The sequence below is a fragment of the Coturnix japonica genome, chromosome 5, assembly GCF_001577835.2.
Source record: "Coturnix japonica isolate 7356 chromosome 5, Coturnix japonica 2.1, whole genome shotgun sequence".
Taxonomy (NCBI): domain Eukaryota; kingdom Metazoa; phylum Chordata; class Aves; order Galliformes; family Phasianidae; genus Coturnix; species Coturnix japonica.
In genome coordinates, this window is record NC_029520.1 from 6,461,343 (window position 1) to 6,473,992 (window position 12,650).

The window sequence follows — 12,650 nt, forward strand, 5'->3', positions numbered from 1 at the left end:
CTTACACTATTGTGAGTGCAATAATCCTCTTGATTAACTTTTTGTTGCAGAATGAAAATGAACGTTTTCAAAGTCAACTCACTCAGTTACGCAACCAACAGATTCGAGACGCCGAAAAGCATCAAATTCTGATCTCTGGCCTGAATGAGCAGCTAAAAGGGTAAAATAAAGATTCTTTATAATGCCACTGAATATTTGCTTTCTGGTCCATTAGATGTTTAAATTTAAAGCAAAGAAACTTAATCTGTTAAAATGTGTAAAGTTTATTTACTTAATTCTCGTTTCTGATTGCAGTCACAATATCTTTGGACTTGGAAGTTTAAATGGAAATTGTAGAAATGATTATTCTTTTAGGATCACAGTTTTGGGGCTAATAGACCTAGAAAGCCTAAAGCAAGCTTTGTTTTCAAGGTGGAATTTAGTTATCAAAGATCTGTATATGTATTTTCTTAGACTGAGTGATCGAAATAGCTTTCTTGAAACTTCACTTGGAGAAAAAGAAGAGAAACTGCTAAGCTTAACAGAAAAACTGGAACAAATTGAAAATATGAGAAAACTGCTTCAAGAAAGGGATCTGTTGAACAAAGAGCTGGGAGAGAAGCTTGTGCATAGTGAACAAAAAGTAAGTTACTAAATGAAATACAATTTATTAGAAATGGTGAATATTGGCCTTAACTTTTTATTTGTATTCTGGAAGCAAAAGTACTGTTTTTTGAGCCAAATAGTTTGCCTCTATTGTTTCATTACATCTTTGTTCGTATCATATAGTTACTTTGCTTAAAGTTGGGTATAATGTTTACTTGAACACACCACAGTGCTTTGCATGAATGTATTGGTGTTTTTTGAATGAAATGTTGTCCTAGTTAATTTTAATATATAAATACCACTCTTAGGTAAGTTCAATCTTCAGAACTCTAATATCACATTTTGAATATGTTTCTATGATATAAATTCTTATTTTTAATACTAAAGCTGAAGGAAGCCTTGAAGAAATGCAGTATGTATGAAGTGGAGAACGCTGAGCAGAAAAACGTCATCAGTGATCTAACAGAAAAAGTTGCTATGCTGAGGGAAAAGGTAACTCATAAAATGAAAATAAGGAACTTTCTTGTATTTTGAAATGCTTCATTTAAACCTGAACAAAAAACCACAACCTTGAGCATTAATTACACTGCAGATTTCATACACTGACTTTTGATCTAAATGATCTAAAACATAATGTTATTGTCTTGTGACTGTACTGTTGGGTAGGTCATTGTTACAGCTGGAAAAAGTATTGTGGTGTTACAGTGGGAAAGAATATCATGGAGAAATGAAAAGAAACAGAGGGGTGGTCACCTATATTCAGAGATTCAGGCTCGCAATGAAGGATTCCACAAAGGAGGGATCTCCATAAAGAGATCCTTTCCTAGTGGTAGTCAGCCCTTAGGTGGGGTCTAGGAAGGGATGGAGCCTCCTTCCAGCCACACAGCTCTAAGTTGCCTTCACCTGTGCTCCCAGGGCTGTCTTTGCCTCAGATGTTCAATCAGTGGTTCAGGCCATGACTCAACAGTTCCCATACAGTCATTAGTTCAAGGATCATTTGTGAGTGATAGATTAGCCTAAATGCTAGATTTACATAAGGAGTGTATATTCCATTTTCCTCCTAATGTACCTTTGAATTATTCTTGTAACGTTGTTTTCTTGATTTGTTAGACTTTGAAACAAGATGACATGGTAGAATCAATGCAGCTGGATCTTGACCAGACAAATGAGGAACTTGACAAATTGAATACAAGCCATTTAGAGGAAAGATCTCAACTTATTCAAGATCTCCAGAAACGTGAAAGAGAAATTGATCATCTTAAAGAAGCGGTGGCAGAAAAAGACAGGGAGTTAGCTGCCTTGTCTTTGAATATGACAGAATATTCAGAACAAGTTATCATCCTGAAGCATGAAGTGCAATGCAAAAATGAAGAAATACGAGCGATAGAAGAGGCTTTATTAAAGGCTGAAAGGGAGGCTGATTCGCTGAAAGAAGTACAAACAGCCGATGTGAGAGATGCAAGTGTGAAAATATCTGTCCTTTCTGAGAAGAGTAATACAATGAGACTAGAACTGGAAAGAATTAGAGTTGAAAATGAAGCTAAAAACAAAGAAAATGAGGAACTGATAAGACAAATAAGTGAATACAGCATTACAGTTAAGGATCTCCGTTCTGAAATCAAGGCCAATCATGTAGCATACCATAACAGTCTTACGGAGTGTGAGTCACAAATTACTTTGCTGAAAGAACAAATTAGCAAATCATCTGACAAGCTACAAGAAACTGAGAATAGACAAAGAAAAGAAGCTGAATATTTGAAATCTCAGATTGAGGAAAATAGCACTTTAAAAGAAAAATGGAACAATTTACTTAAAGAGAAAGAGAATAAAGAACAGACTCTTGAAAATGAGTTAAAATCTATTAAAGATTCATACAACAAACTAGTTTTGGAAGATGCTAAAAAAGATGAAGAGCTGGCTCAGCTATCTAGAAAGCTTATAGAACATGCTGAACACCAGGAAACAATTAAAAAAGAATTACAGGAGAAACAGGAGATCATTATGTCATTAGATAAGAAGCTTGAGTTTTTGGAACAACAAAATGAAGAGACTAAACTTAAATTAACTGAAGATCTTAAAGCCAAAGAGACATGTTGTGAAGAGCTTAATAACCAATTAAGTGAAATACAGAAACTAATTAAAAAAATGGAAATAGAGACACAGGAGAAAGCTTCAGCTAATAAGCAGCTGCAGGCAGATCTTGAAGAAAAAGAAACAAAATTGGCAGAGCAAGTGAAAGCAAATGAACATCTGAAAAAAAGTATAGATAGAGTGAAAAATGAGAAGCAACAGTTAGTCAGTGAAAATGAGAATTTGTCCAAACTTCTGGATGTGAAGGAATGTGAATTGTTAAAGAAAATCCAGGCTGTTGCAGAAATAGAGAGCAAGTTATCTTTTAGTGATGCTGAATACCAAAAAACTCTTTCAGTACTAAACTGTGAAAAAAACACTCTAGCAAAAGAAATTGAACAACTCTCAGTAGCTGCAAAGCAAAAAGAAAATTCAGTTGCGGAACAGCTGCAGAAGAAAACAAAGGAATGTAATGTGTTAGCTGGTCAGTTGTCTGAAAGCAAGGAACAAGCACAACAATTGCATGAACAAATGCAATCAGTTCTCATTCAGCTGAAGGAAGCCGCAGACAAAGAAACAAAGAAAGAAGAAATGTTAAATAGTAAGTTATCTGAATGCAGTACCCTAATACAAGAGCTGAGCCAGACTAAGGAACACAATTTACTGCTGCAAGAGCAAGTTCAAAGCTTAACTTTGGATTTTGAAACTAAGAGCAAGTGTCTAGAAGAAAAAATCATTCAGTGTGATTCGTTGCATAAGGAAACTGAAGACAACAAATTGTGTATTTTAGAGTTGCAGGAAGAAATTAAAAATCTTAAAGAGGACAAGATGAAGTTATATCAGTTGGTAGAGGAAAAAGACCTGACTTTAAAAAGTCAGGGTTCAGAACTTGAAATGTTTCGTAAGCAAGTTTCTGACAAAACTGAAGAAAGCATGGTGTTAAATAATCAGCTACAGCTATTAAGCAAAGAAGTGACTGAGCTTAAGCATAAAAAGGAAGAGCTTTCAAACCTATTGAGTGAGAAGTCACATGAATTTGAAATTCTTCAGTCACAATTGATACAGAAACAGTCAGATACTAGTTCTGCAAGGCAACAAGCACACACGGCAGCTCTAGAAAATGAAAAATTGAAAGTAGAAATTGAGAATGTTAATGCAATGATAATGAAAAAATCAGAAGAAATAGCTACTTTAACTTCACACTTGTCCCAACAGAATCATAATATTTTAGCTCTGAAGGATGAAATTGATGGCCTAGTGGTTGAAAAAGAAAACCTAAAAACTCTCGTGGGAGAGAAAGAAACTCTTATTTCTGAGAAGGATGTTTTGCTACAACAAATGAAGGATAGCAAAATGGCAGGAGAAGGGCAATATTTGCAAGTCATTTCAGATCTACAAAACCAAATGCAAACCCTAGGTTTTGAAATCAGCCAGCTTAGACAGACAATGCAGGAGAAAGAAAATGAATGTAAGAGGCAAGCCCAAGAATTAAAGTTACTAAAAGATAAAACTGAGGAGTCTGATATACTTAGGGTTCAACTGTCTGAGAATATGGAGGTTATTTCTGACCTTCAATATCAACTTAAAAATTTGACAGAAAAAGAAGCACAGTTGATTGATTCACTTACACAGAAGGATGAATGTTTAAAACAAAAGATAGACGAATATGTTAGTTTAAAAGCACGCCTTTCTGATGTACAGGAATCATCCATTTTGCAGCAGAAACAGATAGAGCTTTTAACTTCAGAAGCAGAACAATTAAAAGTACTTGTTTCTGAGAAAGATTTAACTGTCAATAATATTTCATTATTCAGTGAGAATTTAAAGATGCAACTTCAAGAAAAGGAGAATGAATGTGTTGTCTTAAAGAAACAGGTAGCAGAGCTGGAGGAAGTAAAAGTGAATTTACAAAAAGAAGTACAACATCAGAAGAATGTAATAATAGAAAAGGAACAGTCCTTATCAGAAAACGAATCCTCACTTATAGAAAATAAAACTCTTCTCAAAGCTCTGAAGGAGAAAGCACAGGAAGATGAAGAGAAGATAAGTTTAATCTCTCAGCTTCAAAGTCAAGTACATGTACTGACACATGAACTACAAAAATCTAAGGAACTAGTCCAGGAGAAACAAAATGCCTTTTTGTCTCTTCAGGAAAAAATTGAAGCACAGTGTGAACTAAAAACTGAGTTTAATGCAGCTCTTAATGAAAAAGAAGAAGTTATTGCCAAACTGCTTAATTCTGTGAAGGAGAAGGATTCCAGTCTACAGCTGGCAAATGAAAACATGAGTGTTCTTTCTAAAGAGATTGAGATTCTCAAAGAAGAATTAGAGAAAAGTGGTGCAACTATGAAAAACCTTACTAAGGAATTTCAGGAAAAAAATGAAAGCTTTAGTACTAATCAGAAGAAAATCGATTCTTTGACAGTTGAGCTTGAGAGTGTAAAAAGTGAACACCGTAAAGCACTAGACCAAATAAGTACATGGAAACAAGATTTACAGCAAAAAGAATTGGCTGTGGAGTCTCTGCGTATGACTTGCACTGAACAGGCAGATAATATAGCATGTCTAAAGTTGGAGCTGAATAATGTAAATTCCAAATCATCTCAAGACAGCCATGAAAGTGCACTTTTAATAGGTAGTCTGCAACACCAAGTAGAGTCTTTATTGAATGAAAAAAATATGTTACAAGAAGATGCTGCTAAACTCATGGCTGAAAACACACAACTTATTGCATCTCAAAATCATTTGGAAAAGAAATTGGAAGAGCTTCAAGAAAGGAATGGAAAACTAGAAGCCAGTGAGAATTACTCAAGAATGCAGATAGATGCTGTCCAACTGCAGATGAAGACTGAAAAAGAGAAGTTACAGATGCAGGTTAGTGTGAAGGGTGAAGAACTCTCTAAATTAGGGCTTAAATTTGAAAATCTAGAGCAAAATCTGCTTGAGTCAGAAAACAAATGGGTGATGGAACTTGATAGGGCAACTTTAGAAATTAAAAATCTTACTGAGCAATTGAACCATTTAGAAAATGAAATGAAATCCAAGGATAGCAAAATCCAGTATTTACAGGAGGAACTTGATCTTACCAAAGAGGAAATAACTCAAAGCTTATCTCCATTACTTAATAGTAGACTTTTATGTAAAGAAAAGAATGTGCAGACTTCAGATTCTGAACTGCTGCTAACTGATGGTAAAATACAATTGGAAAAATTCTCCTCTCTGATATCCACTATTTTGAGCAAAGAAGTAGAAAGAGAACAATTGCATCTGGTTCTTTTAGAAAAAGAGAAAGAAATAGATGTCCTAAAAGATGAATTAAAAAGTATGCAGTCACTTGAGAAAGAGAAGGAGCTGCTACAGAATGATATTGATAAAATGAAGGGTACCTATGAATCTGAAATTAAATGCCTATCGCAAGAAATTGTTGCTGTCAAGGAAACTTTATGTAAACAACAGTCTCTTGTGCAAGAAAAGAATAGACAGATTGAATTTCTTCAGGATGAGATAAATAAATCAGAAGAAATAGTAAGAACCAGTCAAGAAAAACTGCACGTTGACAGTAAAAAATTAGCAAGTCTCCTTGAAGAAATGGGAAGAAAAGATCAACTCATAGAAGACTTAACTTCACAGGTAAATCAGCAAAAGGATTTAATTTCTGGTCTAAGCCAGCAAATGAAAGAAAAGGACTGTTCTGTTACCCAGATCATGGAATCATTGTCTAGTGAAATGCTGAATTTTTCTGAAGAGAGGAATACACTAAGCAGCAAACTGCAGGACCTCGAGTCTGCTCATAATCATTCTGTAGGAGAACTAAATAGAGTGTTGCAGGAACTTGAGGACTGTAAGAAAGAACTGGAGCGTAGTCAGGTTGTGTTAAGCAACAGAGAAGCTGATTTTAAAGATATAATGAAAGAAAAGGAGGAGATGCATCTTAATCTTGAGAAACTTGGCAAGGAAAAAGAGAATCTGAAGAAGAAACTTCAAGCAGCATTGATAATAAGAAGAGATCTAATGCAGAAAGTTGCAAAACTAGAGAAAAGCGGGCAGGAAGAAATAGAGAAAGAGAAAGGAAAAAGAGAGGAGTTGTTGAAGAAAGTTGAGGAGTTAACAGACAAGCTGAAACTAGTTGAAGATCAAAATAAAGATTTAGAGACCTATCTTGGAACTCTGAAGCAACAGGTTAGAGAAAAAGATGACAAAATAATTGACTTGAATGATATCTTGTCAGCAAAGGCCGCTTGTTTAGAGGAACTTAAGGCCAATATTACAGAACTAAATGCTGTCATTGCTGAAAAACAAATTATCTGTGAGCAGAACCTAAAATCTTTAGAGAAAAAGGATAACATGCTTGCTCATATGCAAACTATGCTTGATGAAAAAGTAAGTGCATATGAAGAGAAACATTCTCAGCTCTTAGTAGCTCTTGAAATGATGAAGCCTGAAGTTAAGAATGAAGAACTGTTGAAAAATTCCAGTTCTGGAGAGCCCAGTGCCTGGGACAAGAAAAAGTGTTTGAACTCCAACAATGAAATTAGTGTAATTCAGTTAAAAAAAGAAAAAGAAGACTTACAGAGGGATCTTTTGGTCAGGGAAGAAGATGTAAGAATATTTCAGAATGAGGGGGCAGAGCACACTAAACTTGCAGCAGATTTTGATGAACAAAAACACTTGAAGCACGTCAAACAAGAGCATAAAGATCTTCAAAGAGCATGTAAAGAGTTTGACTTGAATCAATTAGAAAAACATTTTGGGAAAGAGCTTGTTTCTCCTAAGGAAGAAGGAGAAGAAGAAAGTGACCTGGAGAATTTGGAATCCAGCAAATCAAGAAACAAGGTTCAGGCTGCATCCTTTGAAGGGTCAGAAAGCCTAATCACTGTAGTGACAAGTAAAGATACTGAATTGGAAGAACTAAGAAATAATTATGCAAAGCTTCAGGAGGAAACAGAAATGTTAAAGGAGGAGCTGAGAAAAATATTAGTTGAATTTAGTGGTGGTGGAGAAAAAGCAGTCGACTTAAACTCCATGAGACAACAGAAGCAGTACCAGGAACAATGTAAAGATAACCTTTTGGAGGATATAAAGCAGCTGCAGAAAAAGCTGAAAACATTCTTGGCTGAAACTGCAGACATGAAGATGGTGCTGGAATGTGTAAATAATGAGAAAGAAACACTTGTTAAAAAAAATGAGGAGGATTACAGGGTGAGCCAGGAAAAACTACAGAAACTGAGAACGGAAGCTAATAAGGAAATTGCAGAAAAGAACGAGGAAATAGAAACATTGCATTCTTCACTTAAAGATTTGAAGGAGAAACTTGATCTTGAAAAGGAATTGTTAAAAGAAGCTGTAAAGGAGGGCCAAGAAGTCGATGGTTACAAAGCAGCATTTGAAGAAATAAGGAATGAAAAAGAGAAGCTTGTTCATCATTTAGAGGAGTCCAATTTGGAACTAATCAACATGAAAAGGGAGTTAAAGCATGTCAGTCAAGAAAACAAAAAGCTTCTGACGGAACTTTGTTTGCTACGTGAGAAGGCTGAGATAAGTACTCCTGCAGTGTCAAGTAAAGAGTGTAAAGAAGAAAATGATACTGAAAAAGAACTGGTAGAGTTTTCTTCAGAAAGTGGTTTTCTTCAAGGAAGATTACAAAGTGAAGGCACCTCTTTTCAACTATCTAGGACTGGTTACTCTGGGAAAACTAATCTAAAAGAAGCAGCAGACAATAAAACCCAGAAAGAAATGGAAATGGTTCAAGAGCCACTTGCAAAAACCATTAATGTAAGTGATTCTAAACCACAAGGACAAAGGACTACAGCAGAAGAGAAGTCCAAAGACCACCTTCAAAGAAAATTACAAGCAGCTTTAATATCACGTAAGGAAGCTCTGAGAGAAAATAAATATCTAAAAGACCAGATTGATAAGCTCTTATTGGAAAGAGAAGAACTGGTGAACAAGACAAGTTCGCTTGAACGCTTGTTATTAGAGCTTGGTAGAGAAAAACAGAGTTCAAATACTGTTTCTCCATTGTCTGAAGAGGAGAGCCTTGTTTCAGAAAATGCTAGACTGTTGGCTGAAAATGAAAACCTAACTGCTGCTTGTGAAAGTCTTAAATCTACAATGGAGACAATAGTTCAGGAAAAAGAGGCCTTTTCTTTCCAGCTAAATACCTTAAAAGATTCTCAGACAGTTGAATTAACAGGTTGGAAGGCTAAACACAGTGAATTAAAGCAAGAGTATGAATCCCTCCTTCAGGCCTATGAGAATATCAGTAGTAAAATAGCAGATATGAGGCAAGTTATTGATGTCACTAGAAAAGAGAAACAAGAGGTAATTCAGAGACTCAGGGAAGGGGAATCTGAGAAGGAGGCTCTTGAGAAACATTTTCAGAAACTCGCTGATGAAAATGAAGTTATTAAGGATCAGCTGAAACAACTCCACGAGTCCAAGAAATTGGAAGTTGATGAACTACAGAGTAAAGCAAACAAGCAGATATGTGAACAAGAGGCAAGAATTGAAGAACTCCAGGCCCGTCTTCACGAACTCACTCAACAGAATAATCAGCTAATGGAGGAAAATGAGCAGCTGAAACAAACTTCCGAGAACTTAAAGCAGGCTTTAGAAAAAATTCAGGATGAAAATGACATCCTTCATAATAACATCACTGTAACTAAAGCAGCTCTGGGAGACCTCCAAGTTCAAATGGAAGTGTACCAAAATGATATGCAATCTAAAATCAGAGGTGCACTATATGAGAATGAATCACTGTTAACAGACATTAATGTGTTAAGGGATAAACTTTCTGAAAAGGAGCAAGAAAGAAAATTAATTTCAGAAAAGGTGAAAGAAACTGAAAAGTCTTTGGACTATAAAAATCATTGTATCACAAAGCTGGACATGGAGTGTAAAAATCTTACACGAGAAATTGTTAGTCTAAATGAAAAAGTTAAGATTTTAGAAGATGATAAATGTCTCTTACAGGAGGAATTAGAAAATGCACAAGAAAATTCTTACAAAGTAAAGAATGAGAGGGAATTCCTTGAGACAGAATTGCTTAATCATATTAAAGAGGTTGATCATCTTACTGATACAGTGAAATCAGCACAAGTGCAGAATAATGTGCTGTTACAGCAACTGGAAGAATTAAAGGCAGAGAAGTGTAATGTGATTAGAGAAAAAGAAGAACAGCAGTTACAACTAATAAAGCTGTTTGAGGAGAAGGTAAAATGTGCACAGAGAGATAATAGTGGAAATAAAAATCGAACAAAAGAATTACAAGAGCTCTTAAAGGAGAAACAGCAGGAGATCAACCATTTGCAAAAGGATTCTATAAAATTCCAGGAGCTGATCCTGGATTTGGAAAGGTCTGTGAAACTATCACAGTCAAAAAATGAAAAATTTGAAAAAGATTTGAGTAATATGTCAGAAAAGCTTACCAAATCAAATGAAGAAATATGCCATCTCAATGAAAAGCTGTCTTCACAGGTGAACTTGTTGGATCAGTCAAAGAAAGAAGTAGACAGGCTTACAGCTGAGAATCTTAATTGGAGAAAAGAACTTCAGAGGAAAGAAGATGAACTAGAAATCCAGAAGAGAGAATATGTGACAGAATTGGAGCTAAATCTTCAACAATTAAAATTGATTCACAAGGGAGAATTTTTGAACCTAGAGGAAAGACACAGTGCCATTCAGAGAGAAAAAGATAGGGCAATTAGTGAGATTCGAGGATTGCAAGAGGAGGTTAACTTTAAGGACTCTGAAAACAGGAAGCTTCAGGCAGATTTGAATGCAGCTTTGGCACGCTTAGCTGCTTTTGCAAAGTGTATGTCCTCTCTTCAAAATGACCGGGACAGGGTAATCACTGAAATGAAAACCTGGGAATCACAGTTCAAAGAGGCCATCCAGAATAAAGAGATACAAATAGAAAACAGTAATAAAAGAATAATGTCCCTACAAGATGAACTGAAAGACAAAATGACTCAAATTCAGGAGCTGAATATCAAATATTCTATGGGAGAGAAAACAAGGGATGAACTGTATTTAAGGCAAAAATCTGCTGATGTTCCATGGCGTGAAGAGCTCCGCAGAATAAAGGAAGAAAATATACTTTTTTTTAATAGGCAGCAAGAGTTGGAGAATGCTCTTCAGTCAAAAGAAGAAGCTTTGCAAGCACTTCTTAAAGAAAATAATTCTCTTAATCATCTCATGGAGAATAGTAAAAGTTCCGGAAGAGAGATAAAAGTCCTGGAAAGTAATTTTACAAGACAAGAACAAGAACTGCAAAACCTTCTTGCTGAAAAGGAAAAAATTCATGCTGAGTTGAAAAAGCAGGTTGCCATTTCTGAGCAAATGAAAATCATGTTGAATAATAAAGATAAAGAAATTTCCTTACTCATTTCTTCAAAAAGTGATGGAATTTCTGACTATCTGATTCAGGTACAGACTGAACATAGAGAACAAATCAAAGAATATGAGCGTCAGCTCCAGTCGCTGCAGAGGGAGAGAGAACAGTCTGAGGAGTCCTGTCAGAAGTTGGAAAATGAACTGAGAAATCTCAAGATGAAAGCAGATAAGGCAGATCAAGACAAGGCTGCAATTGCCAGTGAACTAGATGCTTTTAAGAAATCAATGTCATCTCTTCAGAATGATCGTGACAACCTTTTTTCTAAATACAAAGAGTTGGAGAATCTTCACCAAAATGTCATAAATCAACGGGACGATCTTATAGCTGGCAGTGCAAGTGAGAATAATGCGTTGAAACAAGAATTAAGAGTACTACTTAATCAGATAGATGATCTTCATTCTGAAAACGCAATGCTAAATGCCCAGTTAATAAAGTATAGGGAAGATCTCAACCAAGTTTTATCTCTGAAAGATCATCAGTTAAAAGACTTACTTAAGCAGAAATTGGATTTCATTAAAGGCCTTGAACAGGAAAAATATGATCTTCAGAAACAAATCAAAGAGGTGCAACTGTCCAGCCAACTGCAAAATAATACTGTTGTATCTTTGGAACATGAAAATAAAAAATTAGTATCTAAAGTAAATGATTTAGAATCTTTAATTGCATCATTAAACAAAGAGAAAATTATTTCTGAATCTGGAGAAAAACTGCTAACTAGTGGTAGCATCCAGAAAAAAAAAAGTTCATCCAATGGACTGTATGGAGAAAAAGTTCTGAAGATTGATGACCTCCAGAAATCACTAGGCAGAAATACTAAGGATGCAGATGGGGAATACAGTAAGGCATTTCAGACAGTTGAGCATGGATGTGAACCTGGTGCTTTTACAGAGATGATAGTAGAAGTTCAATCTCAGAATAGAGAGCTGAGATCTCAGAATGAGGCCTTTGGCAAAGCAATGACTGCTCTGCAAAATGATAGAGATAGGATAATAGAGGACTTAAATATACTTCAGAGCAAATACACATCAGAACTCAAGTCTGAAAAAAAGAAAGGAGTTGAACTTGAAGCTGAATTGGGTAGCTTTAAATCCCATCTTGTCAGTATACTCAAGGAAAATGGTCTTCTGAAAAAGATACTTTTTGATCCTGCAAATATGGTTACAGTTGATCAGATTGCTGATGAAATTGAAAATCTCTGTAGGACGTTTGTCACCCGTGAGCTGGAGATTAGCAGGCTCTCATCTGAATGTGGGAATTATGTTCAGCAGATTGAAGCGTTTTCCAAGGCTATGGCCAGTCTTCAGGATGACCGAGACAAATTGCTGCAGGAACTCAGCAAGCAGAAGGTAGCTTCTGAAACTAAACAGGGGGGCACAGCTTCATTTCCCATTGCTTGCAACAGCATCAATGATATAAATTATTTTAAAAGTAATTTGGATGTGCCTCAGATCGATAGGGAAAGATTGGTAAGTTTTAACTGGCTACATTGCTTGTTTGTTTCTTTTTTTGTTTTACTTTTTTTTTTTTTTTTTTTAATTTAATGCAAAGAATACGTGACTTGGCAAATTAAATGAGTGCTAAGAGAACACAGTATGACTAA

The 12,650-nt window shown here is 35.5% G+C and overlaps 1 protein-coding gene across 7 annotated transcripts in view; it reads left to right on the forward strand.

Annotated features, from left to right (window-relative positions):
• The window catches only part of LOC107314382 (golgin subfamily B member 1-like), a 42,301-nt gene that overhangs the window by 20,260 nt on the left and 9,391 nt on the right, over positions 1-12,650 (forward strand). For 6 of the 7 annotated variants that reach the window (XM_015863536.2, XM_015863539.2, XM_015863537.2 and 3 more), the window contains 4 exons: positions 51-160; positions 454-622; positions 973-1,077; positions 1,696-12,516. In XM_015863536.2, the coding sequence (XP_015719022.1) occupies positions 51-160; positions 454-622; positions 973-1,077; positions 1,696-12,516 (11,205 nt within the window). The remainder of the gene's footprint in view (positions 1-50; positions 161-453; positions 623-972; positions 1,078-1,695; positions 12,517-12,650) is intronic. The other variant, XM_015863542.2, reaches the window with a different exon arrangement.